General features: G+C 63.0%; 1 protein-coding gene across 9 annotated transcripts in view; it reads left to right on the top strand.

The window, feature by feature from the left end:
• NAV1 (neuron navigator 1) overlaps nt 1-23,762 on the top strand; it is a 92,708-nt gene that overhangs the window by 58,069 nt on the left and 10,877 nt on the right. For 5 of the 9 annotated variants that reach the window (XM_036354806.1, XM_036354805.1, XM_036354798.1 and 2 more), the window contains 13 exons: nt 10,113-10,251; nt 11,117-11,423; nt 12,070-12,763; nt 13,473-13,919; nt 14,925-14,966; nt 15,168-15,316; nt 17,103-17,273; nt 18,324-18,376; nt 19,114-19,137; nt 19,240-19,317; nt 21,299-21,382; nt 22,084-22,195; nt 22,523-22,644. In XM_036354806.1, coding sequence (XP_036210699.1) covers nt 10,113-10,251; nt 11,117-11,423; nt 12,070-12,763; nt 13,473-13,919; nt 14,925-14,966; nt 15,168-15,316; nt 17,103-17,273; nt 18,324-18,376; nt 19,114-19,137; nt 19,240-19,317; nt 21,299-21,382; nt 22,084-22,195; nt 22,523-22,644 — 2,422 coding nt within the window. Of the gene's footprint in view, nt 1-2,795; nt 2,932-10,112; nt 10,252-11,116; nt 11,424-12,069; nt 12,764-13,472; nt 13,920-14,924; nt 14,967-15,167; nt 15,317-17,102; nt 17,274-18,323; nt 18,377-19,113; nt 19,138-19,239; nt 19,318-21,298; nt 21,383-22,083; nt 22,196-22,522; nt 22,645-23,762 lie in introns of those variants that run through there. The other 4 variants (XM_036354807.1, XM_036354802.1, XM_036354801.1 and 1 more) reach the window with 4 other exon arrangements.

Below are 23,762 nucleotides of genomic sequence, written 5' to 3'. Positions count from 1 at the left end.
CTGAGTGTTACTGGAAGGGAAGGGGAGAGCTTATCACGCTGTCAGCAGAAGTCACACGGTAGAGTAGGTGGTGCTGCCGGCTGCTGTGGAAATCGGACAGGGAGGGGCCGAGGGACGGGCAGGGCTCTTGGAGATGGGGGTCAGGGGAGGCCTCGCTGCACGGGGCGGCACGTGCAAAGGCCCTGTGGTCAGGATGGGTGCGTGTTCCGGGCCCTGCAGGGAGGTCGGCGTGGCTGGAGCCAGGGCTAGGGGACAGGTCAGAGGTGAGGTCGCGAGGTAGCGGGGGGTCTTGTACTTTCCTTCTGAGCCAGGGGGAGGCCATGGGCAGGTTTCAGGGAAGGGAGTGAAGGGGGTGCTCAACCCTGGAGGGCAGGGCAGCTGCTGAGAGGGGCCCTGAGTCTCAAAGGAGACCGTGTTTCTGTTTCGATGCAGAGGTCAGAGAGGCGGGGTTCAGGGGCCCAGAGGTCAGAGACGCAGCTCGGGCATGGAGAGCCTGGAGCAGTGCGCACTGGAGCTGCTCTAAATCGTTGCTTCCGGCCCAGGGGCCTGAGCTCGGAGATCACAGACACACGTGCACACACACACGCACAGACCCACAGAGACACAGGCACACCTGTGCACACTCACACATGCACACACCCACAGAGACACATGCACACCTGTGCACACACACACAGGCACACACCCACATAGAACAGGCACACCTGTGCATACGACCACACGTGCACACTCCCACATAGACACATGCACACCTGTGCACACTCACACACGTGGACACACACGCGTGCACACATGCACATGTGCACACAGCCCGGGAGGCCAGCTCAGGGTCCACCCGTCCTTGTTGGAGAAGCAGCCCCCCCTTGTCTCCATCCCCATCTGCCCCGTGTTCTCAGAGCCACACAGAGACCCGAGGCTGGAGGGAGGGAGGGGGTGTTGAGCTGGCCTGAACAGTAGCGCTCTGTCTGGTCCTGGGGTGTCCCCTCTGCCGCCCCCCCCCCCCCCCCCCCCCCCGCTGCGGGATGGTGGGGAGGCAGGTCTCCTCAGAGGTTGTGTAAATATTTGCCGAGCAGTAACGCAGCTGGAGCGGCCCCTTCCTCCAGCTGGCCCAGCGGCTCCCAGAGACGCAGCTGGATTAGGGCCGCTCTGGGACGCCGAGTTGTGCATCTACTGCGCCCCCACCCCAGCTGTGCCTCCGACCCTCCAAACCTCCTTTCTGAGCCCCAGGCTGGCATGGGAGCGGGTGGTAAGGGCTGGTGGCACTGACCAGTCCAGAGAACGCTGCCCAAGCTGGTTCGAGGCCGTCTCAGTTCAGTGCTTGTGATGGGGGTGGATGGGGGGCGGCTTTGTAATAATGCCATCGCCGTGTCTCTGTGGCTTAAAGAAATTGTGGGTGTCGTCGGTGCACCGTTTCCAAAACATGCAGAACCCGGATACCGGGTCCCACTTTTTAAAAATATTTTTATTGATTTCAGAGGGGAAGGGAGAGGGGGATAGAGACCTCCATGATGAGAGAGAATCACGGATCACCCCCCACTGGGGACCGAGCCCGCAGCCCGGGCCTGTGCCCTGACCGGGAACCGAACCGTGACCTCCTGGTTCCTAGGTCGACCCTCAACCCCTGAGCCACGCCGGCCGGGCACGGATCCCTTTCTTCTCGCTCTAAAACCTCGCGGAGGGAGCTTTCGGGGGACATGCCCCCTGGACGGAGGCACAGACCGTCCTGTGTGGTGTGAGCTGTGCTCCCTCCCCCCACGCACATCTGGCGTCCAGTGTCCAGTCCCAGGTGCTCAGGAGGGGGGCAGCGCCCCCCTCCCTGGGTGGGGAGAACAGCCCCCCGAGCCAGCCTCTGGCCTCGCCTTCAGCCTCACAGCGGTTCTCAACCTGTGGGTCGCGACCCCTTTGGCGGTGGGACAACCCTTTCACAGGGGTCGCCTAAGACCATCCTGCATTTCAGATATTTACATGGCGATTCATCACAGTAGCCACATGACAGTGATGAAGTAGCCACAAAAATAGTTTTATGTTTGGGGGTCACAGCATGAGGAACCGTATTGAAAGGGCCAGGAGGTTGAGAACCGCTGCAGCAGGTCAGGCGCTGGGGCGGGACTGGCTCCTGCATTTATTCTGATTAATTTCCGGAGCCTGGAAGGGGACGAGGAGGCAGCTGGGAGGAAGCCCTGGGGGTGGGGTGCGCTCAGGGGCCTCCACCTCTGTGCCCACCCCCACCCCCACCCCCATCCCCATCCGCGCCCTGGAAATGCCACTGCCCTCGCCCCTCTACCTCTGCAGCCCGGGGCCGCAGCTGGCATCCCAGGGGTTAACCGCCGTCGCCCCGATGGGGGTGGAGGCCCCGCCCAGCGGCACCCCGGCGGCTCCGGGACCCCGCTGCACCCGCGGCACCCGGCACCGGAGCATCGGAGCTCCCTGCCTGGCTGCACCCCTAACACCCCACGCCGGCGCGCTGCACTCCGGCTCCCGGTCCCGCCGCACCCCGCCCACAGCTCCTCAGGGCGGAGGCATCCGACCCCCGTTGCACCCCTGATGGTCGAGGGTCCTGGTCCCCCAACCCCGCTGCACCCCAGCTCTCGGGCCCCGCGGATGGCGGCGTCTCTTTGTCTACCTGCCCGGGCGTTAAAGGGCCAGCGCGCCCTGGGCCCGGGGTGGAGTCAGAGGGAAGGCAGCGGGGCGCTGTGGCTTTAAGGGCGGCGGGGCGGGGCGGGGCCGAGGGGGCGGGGCCGGCCGAGCTGGGCTTCGGCCTCCGCGTGGCCGGCGCTCACCTCGTCCCCGGCGCGGGCTCGGGCTCCGGCTCCGGCGCGGCGGATCGGGGTTCGGGGTTCGGGGCCGGGCGCCCCCGGGAATGGCCGGAGCCGGGAAGATGCTGCACCTGCCGCCGCCCCGCGCGCGGAGGACCCTGCGCCTCCCCCGCAGGTGAGCCCCGCGCGCCCGCCCGGACCCGGTCGTGGGGTCCGGTTTGCAGCCCCCACCTGCCCCCCCACCCCCCGCGCCACCGCGGCTGCAGCCTGGGGGACGGGGGTCTCCTCTGAGCTGGGGTTTGGGGGGCAGCGGCCTCCAGGTGCGTGCACGCGGCCGGGGCATGTGGGGACGGGGTGGGTGTGTGCGGGGTCCGGGCGGTCGGGGAGCGGGAAGGCGGGGCGCTGGGACTCCCCAGAGACGGGACGGAGCCGAGACAATAGCGCAAGTTGATGGAACTTGGATGGTCGCTGGCCGTACGGAGGGGGCGGCGGGGGTGCTGGGGACCCGGCGAGCTCCAGGGGGGCGGGCAGCCCCTGACCCCGGAAGCGCTGGGTGCCTCCTGGGCCGAACCGAGGAGGTGGGGGGAGAAGGGGGGACCTGAGGGGCGTGGTGTGGGGTTTGTGACCCCACCCCCGGCGCAATCCTTCTGGGAAGGGGTGGGGGGACCTGGGGAGGGGGGTGCCCTGGGGGGACTTGGCACAAGACCCCCCCATGGAGTAGGGGGGTGAGCGGATTAGGGGTCCCTGCACCCCGAGAAAGGGGGCTGTGGCTGCCTGGTTTTTCTGGGAGCTTCCTGGCATCCCAGCGCCCACACCCCCTCCTCCTGCCTGGGTCTGCCCGGCCTGAGGCTGCGGGAAGTTGGGTGAGGGGGTGCATGGGGCTGCGGCCACTCACACCTCAGGAGCCCCGGCTGCACCCCCGCAGCCTGCTCCTGGCTTCCTCGGAGGGGGCCCAGGGCTTTCCCAGGCCTAGTGTCGGAGCAGGAGACATGGGCCCGGCCCCGGGGGTGGGGGGGGGGGGGGAGTCCTGCTGGCCCCACACTATCCGTCCCCGCCCAGTAGGACAGTCCCCACCCAGTAGGACAGACGGCAACACCCTCTGTGTTTCTGTTTCGTTAAGCCTCACCCCGGGATATTTGGGGTATTTCTGCGTTGGTTTTTAGAGAGAGTGGAAGGAAGGGAGGGGGGGAGAGAGAGAGAGAAACCTCCATGTGAGAGAGACACATCCATTAGTTGCCTCCCACGTGCACCCCGACCTGGGGGGCTGGGGATGGAGGCTGCCACCGCGGGACGTGCCCTTGACCGGAATCGAACCTGGGACCCTTCCGTCCTCAGGCCGATGCTCTCTGTCCACTGAGCCACACTGGCTAGGGCTGCGGCCCCCTCTGGATTGGCATGTGGGACCCTTGGAGTCACGCTGGGATGTCTTCGGGAGGAACCAGTGTATGGACCGAGAATAGATTTATTTCGGGACTTTGGGGCAGTGGGGGGTTGGGGGGGGGGGGACGCTGTCTTACTTTTAGTGAGATCCCGGGCTGAGCCCTGAGTCAGCCGGCCCTGGAGGAGGTGGAGACCTCCCCACTTCTGCAGCCAGAACCTCCTTCAGATCAAACTGGGGGTGCCCCAGGAAAGATACAATGGGTTCTATACCCCCTGCTCTCCCTGCCCCCCACCCCCACCCCATCACACCTTCCTTCCCACACAGCCTGGTCTAGGTCGTACCACCATTTCTGTTGAATGGGTTTCTCCCCGCCCCGCCCCTGCCCCACCCCACCCCACCCAACCCCAGGAGACCCAGGCTTTGCACCCCGAGCTCAGTGCCTGTCCTGGGGCCACCGCGGTTGCCGACTCACCCAGCTCCTTACCGGAAACAGGCTCCTGGGCAGGTGCGCCCAGGTGGGGACCTGCCTGCTGGATGGAGCCCAGGGATGGGTTGCAGCCAATTTCACCTACACTGCCGGCCGCCCGTGGGGTGGGGCCCTGTGGGTGGGGCCGGCCGCCTGTGGTTCCCTTTCTTCCAGACCGGATGCTCAGGATTGCTGGCAGGCGCCGGGATGTTGTTAAAGTGGAGGTCAGCCCTCCATGGCCCGAGGTGACTATAAAATGTTATGGCCCTGGCTTCAGGCCTCAGGGAGGCGGCGGATGGCTCAGCCCAGGCCTTGGCTCTGGGGGCAGCTCTAAACCTTCCTGGTGAAAAGGATTTTTGGGGCCCACAGGGGGGAGGGGGGATCAAAGAGACCCTCTCCCTGCAGGCGGGGGCTTCCTTTCAGCGCCCCAGGAGGCCGCTGGAGGTGTGAGGGGTCAGGGCGGATGGCTTCATTGCCCCCCAGTATCTCCGTGACCAGCTTTGGATGAGCTGAGACCAGCCCTTGCTTGGTCCCTCCATTCGCTGGAGGCAGCTACTTCCCGCACCCCGACCCCCCACGCCTGGGACTTCTGCACCCTTCCAGTCCTGTCCTTTCCCGGGAGGCTGGCTCTAGAGTCTAGAGCAGCGGTTCTCAACCTGTGGGTCGCGACCCCTTTGGGGGTCGAATCACAGGGGTCGCCTAAGACCATCGGAAAACACGTCTATAATTAGATATTGTTTTGGGGATTCATCACTGTGCTTTAATGATGTTCCATGTGTGACAATGAAATCGGGGGTCGCCACAACACGAGGAACTGTATGTATGAAAGGGCCGCGGCGTCAGGAAGGTTGAGAACCACTGAGCCAGAGGCACCAGCTCCTGTGCCTCTGGTCTGGTCGCTCCTGGAGACCCCTCTCTTCTCCTGCAGCCTCCCGTGTCCTTCAGGCAGGAAACTGGGGGTGCTCATCCCACAGAGACCCCCGGGGCAGAGGGCTCCAGCCCCGGCCAGCAGCGGCCTGTGATAGGACAGAGGCTGGGACAGCAGCGCCAACGAGCGGCTTCCCGCCCAGGTTGCCTGGACCACAGGTACCCGGAGCCGTGTCCCTGCCGGCTCTTTGGCTCCGGTCCGCCCGTACTCCTGAAATAGAGCAGCCGCGCGGGTAAAGCAGGACCCACCCGTGCTCCCGCGCACGCACGCACACACGCACACGCACACACACACACACGCACACACACGCACACGCGCACACGCACACACACACACACGCACACACGCACACGCACACGCACACGCACACGCCTGACGCTCTCATTCCCCGGGCTTGGCACGAGGGCCGGGGCTTATTTTAAATCCTCCTCGAGGACCCTCCTGGACGACCGGGGTTTGGGCCTGCGGATCCGCCGACTGCGTGATGTTTAAAAATAGGTTTTCAGCGGCTTCCACGCGGAAGCCGAGGGGGGCGCCGCCAGGCCCCTCCTAAGCCGGGGAGGGTTAGGAGCGCAGACAGACGGACGGACGGGAGACATGTTTGTGCTGCTGTCTGTAGCCTGAGGCGCCTTCCCCAGAAACAAGACCCGTCGGATTTTGATGAACTTTCTCTTTTATTTTCATTTCAGTCTTCCTTTTTTTTTTAAAAAAAACTTCTTTAAGGATTAGGCCAAAAGCCCCACACTGATCGTCAAGCCTTAGAACTGAGGTTTCCACGCAGCGTTGCCCAGCATCGGTTCCGAGGTCCCCCCCCCCATAGGTACCTCTCTCCAGATAACAAAGACGCCCTCCCTCCCAGCCTGGGGGAGGGGAGGGGGCGGCCGGAGCTTGGGGAAGGGTTGGTGTCCTGTGGGGTAGGACAGACTTTTTTTGTCTTTTTATTTGTGTCTGTGTTTGTTTTTATTCGCGAATGCACTTATTTACTTATTTTTGTTCATTCTCACCCGAGGATTTTTTTTTCCCCCTCAAATGATTTTTCAGAGAGAGTGGAAGGGAAGGGGAAAGACAGAGAGAGAGAGAGAGACACATCGATGGGTTGCCTGACCCGGGCCAGGGATCGAGCCTGCACCCGACGTACGTGCCCTGGACCAGCATCGAACCCTGGACCCTTCCGTCCACAGGCCGCTGCTCTATCCACTGAGCCACACTGGCGGGGGCGGCCCACATCTGTTCGGTTCCCTGTTAATTCTTTCCCCTCCCTTCGTCCTTCAGTGGCCGGGATGTTGTGCCTGGGGCAGGGAGGGTTTTGGTTTTTGTGGGTTTTTTATTTTTTTCGGTTGTGTTTTTTTTTTTTTACCTTGAACACCTGCACGGCGTGTTTTTTTCTAAGATCTTTCCCGGCTGCCACTCAGGGGTTCAGAGCTAAGATGCCTTTTTGTTCTCCTCCTTTCTGTTCGAGGCTTTGGAATGGGTGGGAGATGGGCTCAGTCTCCCCTGCATGGGAGGCTCCCCGTAAAAGAGAGAGAGAGAGAGAGGTCTTTTACCAGGCAGCGCGGGTTCCCCTGCGGAGGCCGACCTTTGACCCCGCGCACAATGTCCTATTCAGCCCGCGGTGCTCTGGAGCGGAAACCTTCGGCCTCGCGGGGCCGTTTCGGGGAGAGGAAGCCACCCATGAACGAAGGACTTGAGATCAGAAGGCGGTTACTTTTGAGATGAAGAGGAAGGCGCAAGGCGTCTGTAAAATGGACACGGTCGTCCCCCCGACCAGGTCACTGGCCCGGCCCCCTGGCCCCCGACCCCCGTGGTGCGAGCGAGTCCACCTTCCTCAAAGCCTGGATCAAAGGGACAAGCAGACTCCCGTTCGGTGCGATTTCTTTCTCTTTTTACTTTTTATTGATTTCGGGGAGGAAGGCAGAGGGAGAGAGAGAGAGAGAAACGTCCGTGATGAGAGGGAATCCTGGACCGGCCGCCTCCTGCACGCCCCCGACCGGGGGTCGAGCCCAAAACCCCGGGCCTGTGCCCCGACCGGGAATCGAACCCTGACCTCCTGGCTCCTAGGTCGACGCTCACCACGGAGCCACCCCGGCCGGGCATGAGCGTTCTTATCCTGAGGGTTTCAGGGATGTAAGCGTTTACGGGCCGGTTGGCAAGAAAGAAAACTCGGGATTCACACGTGGCCCCGGTGGCCACCTACGACAGAGTGCAGGGGTGAACCGATGATTGGGCTGCCTCCCCCACCCCCCCACACCCCCACCCCTTGCTCTCTAGAAACGTAAGGGAAGACCGAGCCGCGGGCGTTTAATTGTGAGGTTGGTGGAGAGGGAGACAGAGAGGCGAGGAAGGGCAACGTCCTGGTGTGGCTGACACGGAAAGACCCTCCCCGCGGCCTGCGCTCCGCGTGCCGGTCCTGGGAGCCGTCCCTGCTGCCTCTGGTGACTCGCACCCCCGCCTCTCCCCCCTCTCCCCCGCCCCCCTCCGTGAAGCTATACTCTCGGAGGCCGCCGTAATTGACATGTCGGGGCCTATTATTAACGGCTAGGCTTGTGCTGTTATTGGAAATCTTTACATCAGGAAAGAATGTAGGGGCTGGTTTTTTCCGGGGGGTGGGGGGTGGGAGGGGGATGGTGGTGGAGGGAGGTTCGAATGCGAGGTGGCCTGCTATAGTGTCCCGGGTCTGGCTGGGGTCGGCGGCTGGATGAGCCACCGCATTGGCCCACGCGAAGACAGCTCGCACGGCCGCCCGTCACTGTCTCCCCCCGCACGCCGTGAGCTCCGTCAGAGCGGAAGACGATCACAGAAATGCTGTTAAAGCTGTCAGGGGTGGAGCATCCACATGTCGACCTGTGAGCCAGGAGGTCGGGGTTCGATTCCCCATCAGGGCACAGGCCCGGGGTTGCGGGCTCCGTCCCCCGTGTGGGGCGTGCGGGAGACGGCCGATCCATGATCCTCTCTCCTCACTGATGTTTCTATCTCTCTCTCTCCCTTCCTCTCTGAAATCAATAAGATATATTTTTTTTAAAAAAAAAAAAAAGGGGGAAAGGCGAGGAAAGAGCCTGCTTCCCTCCCTCCCCCTGTGAGAGGCGAGGAGGGGCGGGCGGAGGGGACGCTGAAACCGGAGAGAAGGCAAACAAGCAGGCGCCGAGTCAGCATTCCTCGCCCACAGTTGGTCCTAATTACGGAGACGGGGCCTGGGCCGGGCTCTGCTTTCTCTCTCGTCCGTCCGTCCGTCCGTCCTGCCGCAGCTCGGAAACAGCCTCTCGCGTCTCCGGCGTCCTCGCCTCTCCGTCCGCGCCCACCACCCTGCAATCACCCTTCCCCACATCGAGGTCCCAGTGAGCCGTGCGGGAGCCGCTGATATGGTCGCCTCCACCGGGTCCGTGAAGTGCTGGCCGCCCCAGCCGCCGGCGGGCTGAGCCGTCGGGGGTCTTGTTTCGTTAGAGGAGGAGCACGCGGCCCTGTGCCAGGGTGTGGAGCCGCGGGTCTCCGGGTCCTGCCCCCACCCCCCCCAGGGTCAGCGTCCTGGTTACTGACTCACCGGGCGTCTGTGTTCCAGACACACGAGGAGGCGGACTCCGTGTCCGAGCCTGACCCCCGACAGCCTGGGGAAATGGCAGGATTTTCCCCCCTGTGGTCATGGCGAGTCCGCCCTGCCCGCCGGCGCGCCCGCACCCCGGGCCATTCACGCCTGTGGAATGGCTGGCCCTGACCCGTGGGGAGGGGACCGCGTGAGAGAAGCCTGGGAGGGTGGCCAGTGCTCGCCACCAGCCGCCTGAGCGTCCCTGCCGCTCCCAGCGGGGAGGGTGTGCCTGCCCCGGGCCTGGCCATGTGTCTGCGTGGACACAAACAGGGCCGTGTCCAGATGCGTGGCCTCCGCACAGCCCTGTGCACGCCCTGCAGAGGAGAGGGGTGCCCTGGTGTGTCCCCAAGACCGGGGCATCAGTGCCAGGAGGCGGGGGAGAGAGCAAGAGGGGGAATCTGCCGTTCCTTCGCCCTCAGTGGAGGTTTCAGGAATTAGCGCCGGAGGTTAACTTAATGAAAAGAATAGAGGACGCCCTGGCCGGGGTGGCTCAGTGGATAGACCGTCGGCCTGGGAACCAGGAGGTCACGATTGGATTCCCGGTCAGGGCACATGCCCAGATTGTGGGCTCGATCCCCTGTGGGGGGCGTGCAGGAGGCAGCCGATCCATGATGCTCTCTCATCATTGATGTTTCTCTGTCTGTCTCTCTCCCTCTCCCTTCCTCTTGGAAATCAATTTAAAAAAACAAGAATGGAGGCTGTTTGCAGGGAGCAGGGGTTGGCTTGTACGATGAGGTTGATCCCCGTGCGCCTCTCTGTTGAGGAATAGAACGGCTGCTTTTGCCAGAACAGACCGTCGTCGGCTGCGTTTACAGAAAAGCGTCGCCGAATTACGAGGCCTGCAAACCCAGGCCTAACCCCCAAGCTTTCTCTCCGTCTGTGCGTGCAAATCCTACGTCCTGCTTCTCTCCCTGGCCGCTGACCCCTCTCCCCGGCCGCTGACCTCTCTCCCCGGCCGTTGACCTCTCTCTCTCCGGCCGCTGACCCCTCTCTCCCCCCTGCAGCTGGGATGAGAGCAGCTCGATCAGCAGCGGGCTCAGCGATGCCTCCGACAACCTCAGCTCGGAGGAGTTCAACGCCAGCTCCTCGCTCAACTCCCTCCCGACGACCCCCACGGCCTCGCGTAGGAGCTCCACCATCGTGGTGCGTGAGTTTGCAGACCCCCGGCCCCGCACCTCAGGGAGAGCAGCCGGGGCCGTGCCCGGGGCAGGTGTGCACACGCCCCCGCCCGCCTCGTGGGGCTGGGTCCCAGACGCCCCGGCCACGCCCTTTGCGAGCTGGCGGGGGGGGGGGGGGGGAGAGCCGAGGTTCCCACGCAGTCACCGGAGACGTCAGGTGCTGGGGGAGCCGGGCCCGTAGGCCGTGCCCACACCAACGTGGAGCTATTCCAACCCGAGAGGAAAAGAAATCAGCTGGTTGAGCCTCGACCTATGAACCAGGAGGTCAGGGTTCAATTCCAGGTCGGGGCACAGGCCCGGGTTTCGGGCTCCATCCCCAATGGAGGGGCGGGCAGGAGGCAGCCGGTCCGTGATTCTCTCTCATCATGGATGTTTCTTCGTCTTTATTTTTGTTCATCCTCCCCCGAGGATATTTCCCCATTGATTTTTAGAGAGAGTGGAAGGGAGGGAAAGACAGAGAGAAACATCGATGTGAGAGACACACATGGATGGGTGGCCTCCTGCACGCGCCCCAACCAGGGCCTGGGCTGGGGAGGAGCCTGCAACCAAGGCCCTTGACCGGGATCGAACCCGGCACCCTTTGGTCTGCAGGCCGACGCTCTATCCACTGAGCCACACCGGCCAGGGTTCATCTTTTAAAGAAATGGGATGTGTGGGATGTCTTCTGCTGGACTCCCCGGTGTGGGTGGGCACCCTGGGTGGACGTAAGCCTCCGCCGGGAAGAGCAGGGCCCCCCCAGCAGCCATAGGGGTCCCCGTGGCCACCGACCCTGGAGTCCACCCTCCGTCCCCTGACGCGCGTCCCCGCCAACACCGTCCTCTCCTGGGCAGCTGCGCACGGACTCGGAGAAGCGCTCCCTGGCGGAGAGCGGGCTGAGCTGGTTCAGCGAGTCGGAGGAGAAGGCCCCCCGGAAGCTGGACTACGACAGCGGGAGCCTGAAGATGGAGTCGGGCGGCTCCAAGTGGCGCAGGGAGCGGCCCGAGAGCGGCGGTGGCGGCGACGACGCGGCCAAGGTCGCGGAGCTGAAGAAGCCCATCAGCCTGGGCCACGCCGGGTCCCTGAAGAAGGGCAAGACCCCGCCCGTGGCCGTCACGTCCCCCATCACCCACACGGCCCAGAGCGCCCTCAAGGTGGCGGGTAAGCCGGGGGCGGGGGCGGGGGCTGGGGAAGGGGTCAGGCCTGCCTCTATGGGGCTCCCCGCTCAGCGGTGGCCGGCCCCCGGGATGTGGGTTCGGTTCCCGGTCCAGGGCACAGGGCTTGGTCGCAGGTTCAGCCCCCAGCCCTGGTTGGGGTGTGAGCGGGAGGCGACCAGTCGATGTCTCATCTCTCTCGCGTCTGTGTCTCTCTCTCTCCGTCTCTCCCTCTCCGTTTTGCTCCCTCTAAAACATCAATGGGAAAAAATACTCTTCCTCACTCCTTGGGTGAGAATTAAAATAAATAAATGATAATAATAGAGCAGGGATGTTCCTTTAAAAAGAGAAAGAAGCCCTGGCCGGTTTGGCTCAGTGGATAGAGCGTCGCCGGCCTGCGGACTGAAGGGTCTCGAGTTCGATTCCCGGTCGGGGCCCAGGCCCGGGTGGCGGGCTCCATCCCCAGTGCGGGGCGTGCAGGAGGCCGCGGGTCCATGATTCTCTCTCCTCATGGATGTTTCTCTCTCTCTCTCCCTCTCCCTTCCTCTCTGAAATCAATAAAAATGTATTTAGTTGTTTTTTTTTTTAAAAAAAGCATGTTTGTGTTGTTGACCGATCCCACCTACTCTCACCTCACCTCCTGCCTCTCCCAGGCAAACCGGACGGCAAGGCGGCGGACAAGGCCAAGCTGGCCGTGAGGAACACCGGCCTGCAGCGCTCCTCCTCGGACGCGGGCCGGGACCGCCTGGCCGACGCCAAGAAGCCGCCCTCGGGCATCGCCCGGCCCTCCGCCTCGGGCTCTTTCGGCTACAAGAAGCCTCCGCCCGCCACGGGCACGGCCACGGTCATGCAGACGGGCGGCTCCGCCACGCTCAGCAAGATCCAGAAGTCCTCGGGCATCCCCGTGAAACCCGTGGGGGGGCGCAAGACCAGCTTGGACGTGTCCAACGGCCCCGAGCCCGGCTTCCTGGCGCCCGGCGCCCGGTCCGCCATCCAGTACCGCAGCCTGCCCCGGCCCGCCAAGTCCAGCGCCATGAGCGTGACCGGGGGCCGGGCCGGGCCCCGCCCCGTCAGCAGCAGCATCGACCCCAGCCTGCTCAGCGCCAAGCAGCCCGGCCTCGTGCCCTCCCGCCTGAAGGAGCCAACCAAGGTGGCCGGCGGGCGGGCCGTGCCGGCCCCGGTCAACCAGACCGACCGGGAGAAGGAGAAGGCCAAGGCCAAGGCCGTGGCCCTGGACGCAGACAGCATCTCCCTGAAGAGCATCGGCTCCCCGGAGACGACACCCAAGAACCAGGCCAGCCTCCCGCCGGCCGCCAAGCTGGCCGAGCTGCCGCCCACCCCCGTCAGGTACCTGCCCGGACGGCCGGCCGCCGCCCCTGTCTGTCCGTCTGCTCCGACTCGGTCACAGATCCCCGCACGCCCTGGGCTGGGAGGCCTGGCCTGGCCGCTGTGCTCTGGGTTAGGGTTAGGGTTAGGGTCCCGGTCTCTCCACCACTCCCTGCATCCCAGTTCCTTCTCCTTTGTCCAAAGCTGCCTTCAAAGTTCCTTGTTGGTGCTGTTCCCCGCATCTGTCTCCAGCACCTGGGTGGGTGCTTTCAGCATATTTATTCAGTCATCGCACACCTGTGCTGTCCCCACTTTAAGACTCGAAGGGGCCCGGCTGGCGTGGCTCAGTGGTTGAGATTCAACCTGTGAACCAGGAGGTCACAGTTCGATTCCCGGTCAGGGGCACAGGCCCGGGTTGCGGGCTCGATCCCCAGTGTGGGGCTTGCAGGAGGCAGCCGATTCATGATTCCCTCTCATCATGGATGTTTCTCTTTCTCTCCCTTCCTCTGAAGTCAATAAAAATATACTTAAAACAGGAAAAAAGGACTCGAGGGGATCCCAAGCCGGATACCGGGGTTCCTTCCGGCCTCTGTCGCTGGGATAAGCCCGGACTCAGCACGAAGCCAGAAAGGAAGGAATCCGGACGGGGACTTGTTCCCCAGGATCTTGTCCGCCTCTGGCTTCTCTGACTCCTCTATGCTAAACACTCCGTTTCATCTTCCCGCCTCAGGGCCGCCGTGAAGAGCTTTGTCAAGCCGCCCTCGCTGGCCAACCTCGACAAGGTCAACTCCAACAGCCTGGACCTGCCGCCGGCCGGCGACGCCCTCGCCCCGAAGCTCCCGGAGCTGCACGCGGCCAGCGCGACCGCCGGGGGCCCCCTCCCGTCCTGCTTCACCCCCAGCCCGGCCCCCATCCTCAACATCAACTCCGCCAGCTTCTCCCAGGGCCTGGAACTCATGAGCGCCTTCAGCGTCCCCAAGGAGCCCCGCATGTACCCCAAACTCTCCGGCCTGCACAGGAGCATGGAGTCCCTCCAGATGCCCATGAGCCTGCCCGGCGCCTTCGCCAGCAGCGCCCCCAGCCCCGCCCCGGCCATGCCCGCGGCCGCGCCCCCGGAGGAGGAGGAGGCAGAGGAGCTGGCCTGGAGCGGGAGCCCCCGTGCCGGGCAGGTGGACAGGTGGGTGGACAGGGGCAGAGCTCGGTCTGAATCCGTCCTGAGTCCCAGCTGTCAGCGGGGAGGTCTCCGGGATGGTGGCCACTTTCAATTTTTTTTTTTTTTTAATATATTTGTACTGATTTCAGAGAAGAAGCGGGAGGCAGAGAGAGTTAGAAGCATCAAGGATGAGAGAGAGTCATGGATCGGCTGCCTCCTGCACGCCCCTCACTGGGGATCGAGCCTGCAACCCGGGCCTGTGCCCCGACCGGGAATGGAACTGTGACCTCCTGGTTCCTAGGTCGATGCTCAACCACTGAGCCACGCTGCCCCGGCTGGAATGTGTGTATTTTTAACCGGCATTAAGTAATGTCACCTGCTTCCCCAATCCATGAAATAGGAAGGATGCTGTTCGGTTTTTAAATGAGTGTCTTATCGAGAGGGAGACCGGTGCACCCAGACCTCGGATGACTTAACCCAGATCGCCTCGCTAGCCCTGTCGGGTGTAGGTCAGGGTTAGAGTCTCGGCACGAGGACTGAGGGTCGTGGGTTCGATTCCCGGTCAAGGGCACGTGCCTCGGTCGCTGTTTCCCCGGGACCCGTGCGGGAGGCAGCCAATCTATGTGTCTCTCCCGTTGATACCTCCCTCTTCGCCTCCCTCTCTCTCTCCCCCTGCCTCCTCCTTTTCTTTAAAAAAAAAAAAAAAAAAATCACATAGCTAGCTTGACCTGTCACCAGCAATCCTTTGCTTTCGATGACATCATTTCTATGACATCATGGCCTGGTTTCATCCGCCATAGCGTGACCTTCTCCGTAGCTCCCACACCCTGCCTTCTGATTAGGGGAAAGCATTGAACAGTTGAGATGAATTTCTCAACTGGGGTGTTGGGGGGCGGGGGCGTCTTCCATTGTTTGTGGAGATAGTGGGGCCGACAGTCTGATTGTCTGCGATCAAGCCCCTCGAACCCAGGGCCCCGGTCTCAGGCCTCTCGGAGGGGCCCACACGCTTCTCTTGCTCTTCCTCCACAGTGGCCAGCGGGATCGGAACACGCTGCCCAAGAAGGGGCTCAGGTAACTCTGCCGCCTGCCCGCCCCCCCCGGGCTCCTGAGGGCCTGGGGCGCTCACCCAATCACCCCCGCTGTGGTTCCCTCCTCGGGGCCCCTCCCTGCTCCCCTTTCCCCTCATCCTGCCTCGGGGCCTCCACGCCAGCCCCCCCTGACCCCGCTTTGCCGTCGCCCAAACCGAGTCCCGCTGCCTCGTCCGTCCGACAGGTACCAGCTCCAGTCCCAGGAGGAGCCCAAGGAGAGGAGACACTCCCACACCATCGGGGGGCTGCCCGAGCCCGAGGACCAGCCCGAGCTGCCGTCGCCTCCCGCGCTGCCCCTGTCCCTCAGCGCCAAGGGCCAGCTCGCCAACGTCGGTCAGTGTCGCAGCCTCGCACCCGGCACGGGGGGTGGGGGGGGTCGCCGTGAGGTGCCTGAGTCTACTCACCCAAAATGAGACGGAGACGAAGTCTGTAAGATCCCGACCGGCAGGCTGCCCCCGGCAGGCGCTGTGCATCCTCGTAGCTTCGGGGCCTGAACGAAGGCAGGGGAAGCCGCAGACCCCGGTGTGGCGGCCACAGCCAGGGCGGAGCCCACAGCCAGGTGTCATTGGGCTGCAGGGAGGAAGGAGGGACGGCCGGCTGACGGCCAAGGACGGGATCTGCCTCCAAACCCGGAGAAGCCCAGGGTCCCTCCCCGCCTGGGCTGGCCCAGCACCGTCCCTGCCCTGAGGGCATAGCCTCTGACCCCTAGACCCGTGGTCGGCAAACCGCGGCTCTCGAGCCACATGCGGCTCTTTGGCCCCTTGAGTGCGGCTCTTCCACAAAATACCACGTGCGGGCGCGCACGTACAGTGAGATTGAAACTTCCTGGCCCATGCGCAGAAGTCGGTATTTTGTGGAAGAGCCACACTCAAGGGGCCAAAGAGCCGCAGTTTGCCGACCACTGTCCTGGTTCATAGGTCAATGCTCAGCCACTGAACCACGCCGGCCGGCCGGGCAAGAAGGAAGGGTTCTGATTCAGAGATGGGGCAGGATGACCCCTGGAGGGCGGGGCTGGCTCATGTTCTATCTGCACCTGGGGCCACACAGGGAAACTGGGTTTACGCTGCTGGCCGAGGGGCGGGGCTGGGCAGCCATCGGTTCGCAGTCGCAGGGTCAGGCGATGTGCAGTCCTACTGTGCGATGTGCAGTCCTACTGTGCGATGTGCAGTCCTGTGCGTGGATCCCTGTGCAGGGGCGGCCGTCCACCTGCAGGAGGCACAGGAGAACCTGAGGGGGTGGGAGGAGGGCTCCATGTGGGGTGAGCCCTGAGGCTGTGGCCCCAGCAGGGGCAGCCGGGAGCAGGCCCCACCCGCCCTGACGTGGACCTGCTCCCTCGGGCGACGTCTCGCGGGGGATGCTGGGTAGGGAGGCCAGGCTTCTGGCCACTTGAGCGTAAAGGTGACCTAGGCCTTCGCAGGGAGAGTCCGAGGCCCCGTCCGGTCGCGCCCACGGCCCCCCTGGCTGAGCCCCTTCTGCAGCCGGCTCTTTGCATCTCTCAGATCTGAGTCTTCTTGGTCTGGTCTCCGTCCTTGCAGCCGCCTGTGTTTTTTTGTTTTGTTTTGTTTTGTTTTGTTTTGTTTCGTTTTTCAGAGGAAGGGAGAGGGAGAGAGAGAGAGAAACATCCATGGTGAGAGAATCATGGATCGGCTGCCTCCTGCACACCCCCTACTGGTGGGGATGGAGCCCGCAACCTGGGCCCGTGCCCTGACGGGGAATCGAACCGTGACCTCCTGGTGCATAGGTGGACGCTCAGCCCCTGAGCCACGCCGGCCGGGCCCGCCTCCCTGTGTGGTTTAGTGAACAGCGTCCGTGTGTCTGGGCACATCCACGGGATGTGAAGGTTTCGGGACAAGCGCCAGGCCCCCAGCCTACGTGACACCCCGGGGCAGGCTGCCCACGGGAAACGCTGTCCCCCGTGACCACAGACAGCAGGGTCCTCGTCCGTTAGGGCCCGTGCCCCCCAGCCACCACCCCCCCCCCCCCGCTGGCCTGCACACCCCACCTCCCGCCTCCCCTGCCCTCCTCCCGCCCCTGGCGTCCCGTCCCCGTCCCCGAGGCCCTGAGCGCCGGTGACCCTGCCTCTTCTCCCGCCCCCTCCCGCCCCCCTCTGTCCTTCCAGTGAGCCCCTCGGCGGCCACCACGCCAAGAATCACTCGCTCGAACAGCATCCCCACCCACGAGGCCGCCTTCGAGCTGTACAGCGGCTCCCAAACGGGGAGCACCCTGTCCCTGGCCGAGAGACCCAAGGGCATGATCCGGTCGGGATCCTTCCGAGACCCCGCGGACGACGGTGAGACTTCACGCAGCGCGGTTCACGCTCATCCCGGCTCCGCTGGGCCCTCACCCGCCACCCGCCACCCGCCACCCGCCACCGCCTCCACCGCCCACACGGCCGCCCCACGCACATGACTCACAGCCCATCGCGCGGGGCCATCTCAGCGCTTCCTCCCGGCCCCTGAGAAGGGTCTGGGGGCCCAGAAACCTTGGGGCTGGGGAGGGGAGTGAGCGTGGATGGGCTCCGGAGTCCATGAGGTCACGCGGGGTCACGGGGCAGCGCGTAGGGAGGAGCCAGGCCGCGCGTGCCTCTCCCAAGGATGCTCTGGGTCTGCGTCAGGCAGGATGCAGTTGCCATGGTATCAGGCTCAGCCGGGGAGGGGGCCAGGCTCCTGGGGGCTGGCCGCGCCTTCGTGGCTTGAAGACACGCACGAGTTCTCTCTAAGGCTTTTGCACCAGACGTTTCTCTTTTTATTTTATTTTTATTTAATGTGCTTATATTGATTTCAGAGAGGAAGGGAGAGGGAGAGAGAGAAAAATCAACGATGAGAGGGAATCACGGATCGGCTGCCTCCTGCGCGCCCCCACTGGGGATCGAGCCCACAACCCGGGCATGTGCCCCGATCGGGAATCGAACCCTGACCTCCTGGTTCCTAGGTCAACGCTCAACCACTGAGCCACGCCGGCCGGTTTTTCGTCGAGTGGTCCCGGGATTCTAGCACGAACCCCGTGCTAAGTGGAGGCGCGGGCAGGCGGCAGGGTTGCTCTGTGCGGCTCCGTTGGGCACCTGCCCGCGAACACCCCCTTTCCCTCCTGGGCCCCGGCGCCCCTCGAAGCCGGCCGAGCCAGGGTCCACCCCCAGGCCAGTGTCACTGCAGGAGGAGGCCGCCCTGCTCAGCAGACCCAACCAGCTCTGGGCTCTGGTTCCAGCCGGGTCCCTGTTCTATTCTTTCTGTCGGCTCCAGGTGCCTGCCTGTCAGTACCAGCTCCCGCCTCAGGGCTCCTCCCGGGGTCCCCTGACTGGTCCCCAAGGCCTGTGTTAACACCCCATTCTTTTCTCTTCCAGTTCACGGCTCCGTGCTGTCCCTGGCGTCCAGCGCCTCCTCCACATACTCCTCGGTAAGAGCACCCGTCTCCTCCTTCCTCCCTCGTCCCCCCTGCAGCCTGGGTACCTGGGGGGGAGCCTGGGCTGGGAGCTTTGGTGCCTGGGAGCTCAGGGTCTATCTGGCCTGCAAGCACCCAGCACCCCTACCGCCTGCTCTGAGGCTGGAGAGCCCCTGGTCCTCGAACCCGCTCCGCACCCCGGGGAGGGGGAGGCATTTGTGGGGCGGTGACGGGGGTCCCCAGGTACATTCCAGAGCCCCCCCCGTGCACTTGACCACGTGTGCACTTGTCTGTGTGTGTGCAGTTGACCACGTGTGTGTGTACTTGACCGCGTGTGTGCAGTTTACTGCGTGTGCAATTGACTACGTGTCTGCACTTCACCTCGTGTGCACTTGACCGCGTGTGTGCAGTTTGCTGCGTGTGCAATGCCCTGGGCTCTCATGGCACCTCCATCCTTGGATTCCTGTGCCCCGGGTCTGGGCTCTGACTTCCCGTTGGGGGCAGAGAGGGTGAGTCCCAGTCGGCCAGGGTCCTCCCTGCTTCTGGGCCCCCACGGAGCTGGCTGCACGCGAACCTTAGAGAAACCCCTGATCTAAGCCCCGAGTCGGGCCAGGGCCTGGGAGCTGCCTCGGCCCCTTTGGACCTCAGGCCTTGCTTCTCCGCGTTCCCGCCGGCCGCATAACCTGCTCAGCTCCGGGTAACCTGCTCTCTCTCTCTCTCTCCCTCCCCCTCCTCCACGCTCCCTTCTCCAGGCTGAGGAGAGGATGCAGTCCGAGGTAGGGCGCCCAGCCTCGTCCCGCTCGCCGACACCCTCCACGCCACGTCCCCCGGGCCTCCCCGTCCCGCCGCCTAAGCTGTCTCTCTCCTCCTTCTCACAGCAAATCCGCAAGCTCCGCCGGGAGCTGGAGTCCTCGCAGGAGAAGGTGGCCACCCTGACGTCACAGCTCTCCGCCAACGTGAGTGGGGCCCGGCCCGGGCCGGGGGGGCCGGGGGGTGGTTTCCTGAGCATCCCCGGGGCTTGGACACCAAGGGAGCAGACCAGGCTTGGGGCTTGGCCCCCCGACTTAAGTCTCGACTTTTATTGAGAACTGTTCTGCTCCCCGGCTAAGCCGTACGCGTGGAGGGGTTCACGCCCGACGGCCTTGAACTCCCCAGAGAAAGAACAAGGGTTGTTATCAGCGGTTCTGGGTGGAGCTGGGCACAGCCAAGCCATCGGCCATGGGCAGGAATCAGTAGAGACTGTCTTCGGGGTTTTTTAAATATTTTTTTTATTGATTTCAAAGAGGAAGGGAGAGGGAGAGAGGGAGAGAAACATCAATGATGAGCAAGAATCATGGATCGGCCGCCTCCTGCACGCCCCACCCTGGGGATGGAGCCCGTAACCCGGCCTTGAGCCCTGACGGGGAATTGAACCGTGACCTCCTGGTTCCCGAGTCGAAGCTCAGCCTCTGAGCCACGCCGGCCGGCCAGGCGAGCACCGTCTTGTTTCTTCAGACCTGGCCCCCCCCACCCCGGGAGACGGGGGGAAACGAGGCCGCCCGCCCTGGCCGGGCTGCAGTCGCTTGTCCCGCGTGGCCGAGCTGAGAACATAAGACTCATTTTCCCCCAAAGCTGTAAACACCAGCTGAGCCGGATCCGGGGAGCGATCCAAGCGCTCCTCGCACGGGAGGGGCCGTGTCTCTGCTTCCTCTCTCCTTCCTCCCCGGGGAGCACAGCTGTCGGCCCCGGGCTCTCGCCTCGGAGTCGGGGAGGAGACCCCTCACCAGGACCTTCCGTGTTTCCCGTTTGTTTTTTTTCAACAGCCGTCCCTTCACACACTGGCCGCTCTCTTTCTTCTCTGATTCCCAAGTCTTCCATTTATTTATTTTTAAAAATACATGTTTTATGGATTTCAGAGAGAGGGAGAGAGAGAGGGAGAGAGAGAGAGAGAGGAAGAGGAACATCAATGATGAGAACCATGGATCGGCTGCCTCCTGCACGCCCCACACTGGGGATGGAGCCCGCAACCCGGGCATGTGCCCCGACTGACCAGGAATCGAACCCTGACCTCCTGGTTCACAGGTCGATGCTCACCCACTGAGCCCGGGCCCTCGATGGAGCTGTTGTACATGCTTTGCTTGAAGTTCGGATTAAGTGCTTTTTTCTGCTCGTGGGAACTTATACGGTTGTGATCTACATGAGAAACCCCTCCGCCCTCCCTGCACCCAGGCGGCGGGGTCAGGGCCTGCTCAGACCAGGAGGTTCACGCCCGGGAGACGCTGGCGGGGGAGGCGCCCGGGAGAGAACAGTGGTGTTCTCACTGGCCGCGGGCTGCCGGCCATCGGCTGTCGGGCTGGGCCAAGGATGTGAATTCAGGGGCAGATTCCTCCTGGAACTGGAAGTTCCCTTTGGCTTAAAACAGAACAAGCCAAAAGCCCAGACAGCACAGGTTCTGCATTTTCGAGGCCGAGTCTTGCTGAGGTCGTGGCCCTGTCCTCAGGCGGGAGGCGTGATGCCAGGCCCCCGGGGCGGTTCCTCGGCTCCCGTCAGGAGCCCGGCCGGCGTGGCTCAGGGGCTGAGCGTCAACCTAGGAACCAGGAGGTCAGGGTTCGATTCCCGGTCAGGGCACAGGCCCGGGTTGCGGGCTCCATCCCCAGTGTGGGGCGTGTAGGAGGCAGCCAGCCGGTCCATGGTTCTCTCTCCTCATGGATGTTTCTATCTCTCTCCCTTCCTCTCTGACATCAATAAAAATAAAAAATTTAACAAAAAAGAAGCTGGTTCCCCCCAGAAGGAGTCTGAGTGGGCCTCATCTGTTCAGGGAGATCTCTATTTCAAAGCCCCCAAGAAGTGTGTCAGCTCTGCGACGGGAGATCTGCTAAACTCCGTCCCTGTCAATCTCCCCCACCCCCACCCCCATCCCATCCTCAAGCCTCAGGGCCCCCTGTGTGCTTGTTCCAGGCGAACCTCGTGGCGGCGTTCGAGCAGAGCCTGGTGAACATGACTTCCCGCCTGCGGCACCTGGCGGAGACAGCCGAGGAGAAGGTGAGGGGCCGAGCGCCCCATGCCCGGTTCTCCCTCTGTCACCTTGAACTCTCAACCTGCCCCTTAATAAAGCCGCCCCGATTCCCCATTCCCTGTGGCATGTCTGGTAGGACATCTGTGCCCATCCTGCCACCCAGCACATAGTAGGTGCCCATCCTATCACCTGGCACATAGTAGGTGTCCCTCCTATCACCTGGCACACAGTAGGTGCCCATCCTATCACCCAGCACATAGTAGGTGCCCATCCTATCACCTGGCACATAGTGGGTGCCCATCCTATCACCTGGCACATAGTGGGTGCCCATCCTATCACCTGGCACATAGTAGGTGTCCCTCCTATCACCTGGCACACAGTAGGTGCCCATCCTATCACCCAGCACATAGTAGGTGCCCATCCTATCACCTGGCACATAGTAGGTGCCCATCTTATCATCTGGCACATAGTGGGTGCCCATCCTATCACCTGGCACATAGTAGGTGCCCATCTTATCATCTGGCACATAGTAGGTGTCCATCCTATCACCCGGCACACAGTAGGTGCCCCTCCTGCCACCCAGCACATAGTAGGTGCCCCTCCTACCACCCGGCACACAGTAGGTGTCCATCCTATCACCTGGCACACAGCAGGTGCCCATCCTGCCACCCAGCACATAGTAGGTGCTCTGATCCCAGCCAACAACACTGTTCCATGTCTCTCTCAGGACACCGAGTTGCTGGATCTGCGAGAAACCATTGACTTCCTGAAGAAGAAGAACTCAGAGGCCCAGGCAGTCATCCAGGGAGCCCTCAACGCCTCGGAGACCACGCCCAAAGGTAGGAGAGCCAGCCCCAGGCCGGGGGGCGGGGGGGGGGGGGCAGGGAGAGGTGAGAGGAAGGGCCCTGGACGGGGCACAACCCATCGGTGTGTCTCTCTCCCATCGATGTTTCTCTCAGTCTCTCCCTCTCTCTTCCACTCTCCCTAAAAATCGATGGGAAATTAGCCTCTGGTGAGGATTCACCAGCAACAACAAAAAGTGACCCAGACGGGAATACGTGGGCCCAGGGGTTGGGCGGTGCCCTCTCCCCCACCTCCCGGCCCCGCCTTGCCTGCGCCCCCCGTCTGTGACCCAGCCTGTCCGTGCCCCCTCGCCCCGCCCCCAGAGCTGCGGATCAAGCGGCAGAACTCCTCCGACAGCATCTCCAGCCTCAACAGCACCACCAGCCACTCCAGCATCGGCAGCGGCAAGGACGCCGACGCCAAGAAGAAGAAGAAGAAGAGCTGGGTGGGTGAAGGGTCGGGGGGCTGGGGGACCGAGACGGGTAGAGCGTGGCGCCACCTCCCCCTCCCCCTCAGCCAGGGCGTGGGTCCTCCCGGGAGTCACCGGGACACGGTCCCCTGGATCGCCACGCCCCAAGGTCACGCCTGCTCCGAGCGGGTTCTGCTAACTCAGTGGTCGGCAAACCGCGGCTCGCGAGCCACAGGCGGCTCTTTGGCCCCTTGAGTGTGGCTCTTCCACAAAATACCACGTGCGGGCGCGGTCGAAACTTCGTGGCCCGTGCGCAGAAGTCGGTTTTCGGGAAGGAGACGGACGAAACAAGTGTACAAGGCGAGTGTGGATGGGAGAGCTGGAAGGGGTCGACCTCAGCGAACGTACCTCCGTCAGATTGAGGACGTTTTTGGCAAAGGCCAGCTTAGGAGCACCCTAAGTTAATAACAAGGTTAAACCTACCTATACAGTTTAAGTTTAAAAGATTTGGCTCTCAGAAGAAATTTCAGTCGTCGTACTGTTGATATTTGGCTCTGTGGACTGATGAGTTTGCCGACCACTGTGCTAACGCCTTCCCAGTCCTTCCCCACGTGTCCCGAGGCCGCCCCTCCGGCCGCCCGGGGCTGCTTCCCGGGCTCTCCTCACGGGTCAGCTCAGGTGTTTGTCGGCAGAAGGGGTGCCCTGGGGTCCCCGCTCCCCTCCGGCCACGGTGTGGAGGGAAGGATCCCGAACAGAGCCATTCATTCTATAGGGCGTCCCAAAATTCACGCAAGAAGTAATTTGGATAGGAAACACAGGTTTATAATTAACAGTTGTACATCTTTTATTGATTCATAAAGTACACAGTCTAGGGTTATGTATGGAATAGCACAGCGGGTCAGTGACCTCCGCGGCTTTGCTGGCACAGACGCAAAGCCGCGGTCTTCGTTGGTCTTCCTTGTCCCTGCTCCTGGGCCATCATTGGGACTCGGTGATGCTGATCGAATGGAAGGGATTGACATCCAAGGGCCACAGATATGAGAATCTGATGCAATCAACCAAGTAAAATTAGGCTTTTATTTTTGTTGTTGTTAATGCTCGCGCAGAATTCAAATCTTGCGTGAATTTTGGGACGCCCTATACATGCTCCCGGG

Source organism: Myotis myotis, unplaced genomic scaffold (genome assembly GCF_014108235.1).
Source record: "Myotis myotis isolate mMyoMyo1 unplaced genomic scaffold, mMyoMyo1.p scaffold_m19_p_21, whole genome shotgun sequence".
NCBI lineage: Eukaryota > Metazoa > Chordata > Mammalia > Chiroptera > Vespertilionidae > Myotis > Myotis myotis.
Note: the sequence above shows the minus strand (reverse complement) of the source record. Positions and strands in the feature narration are given on the sequence as shown.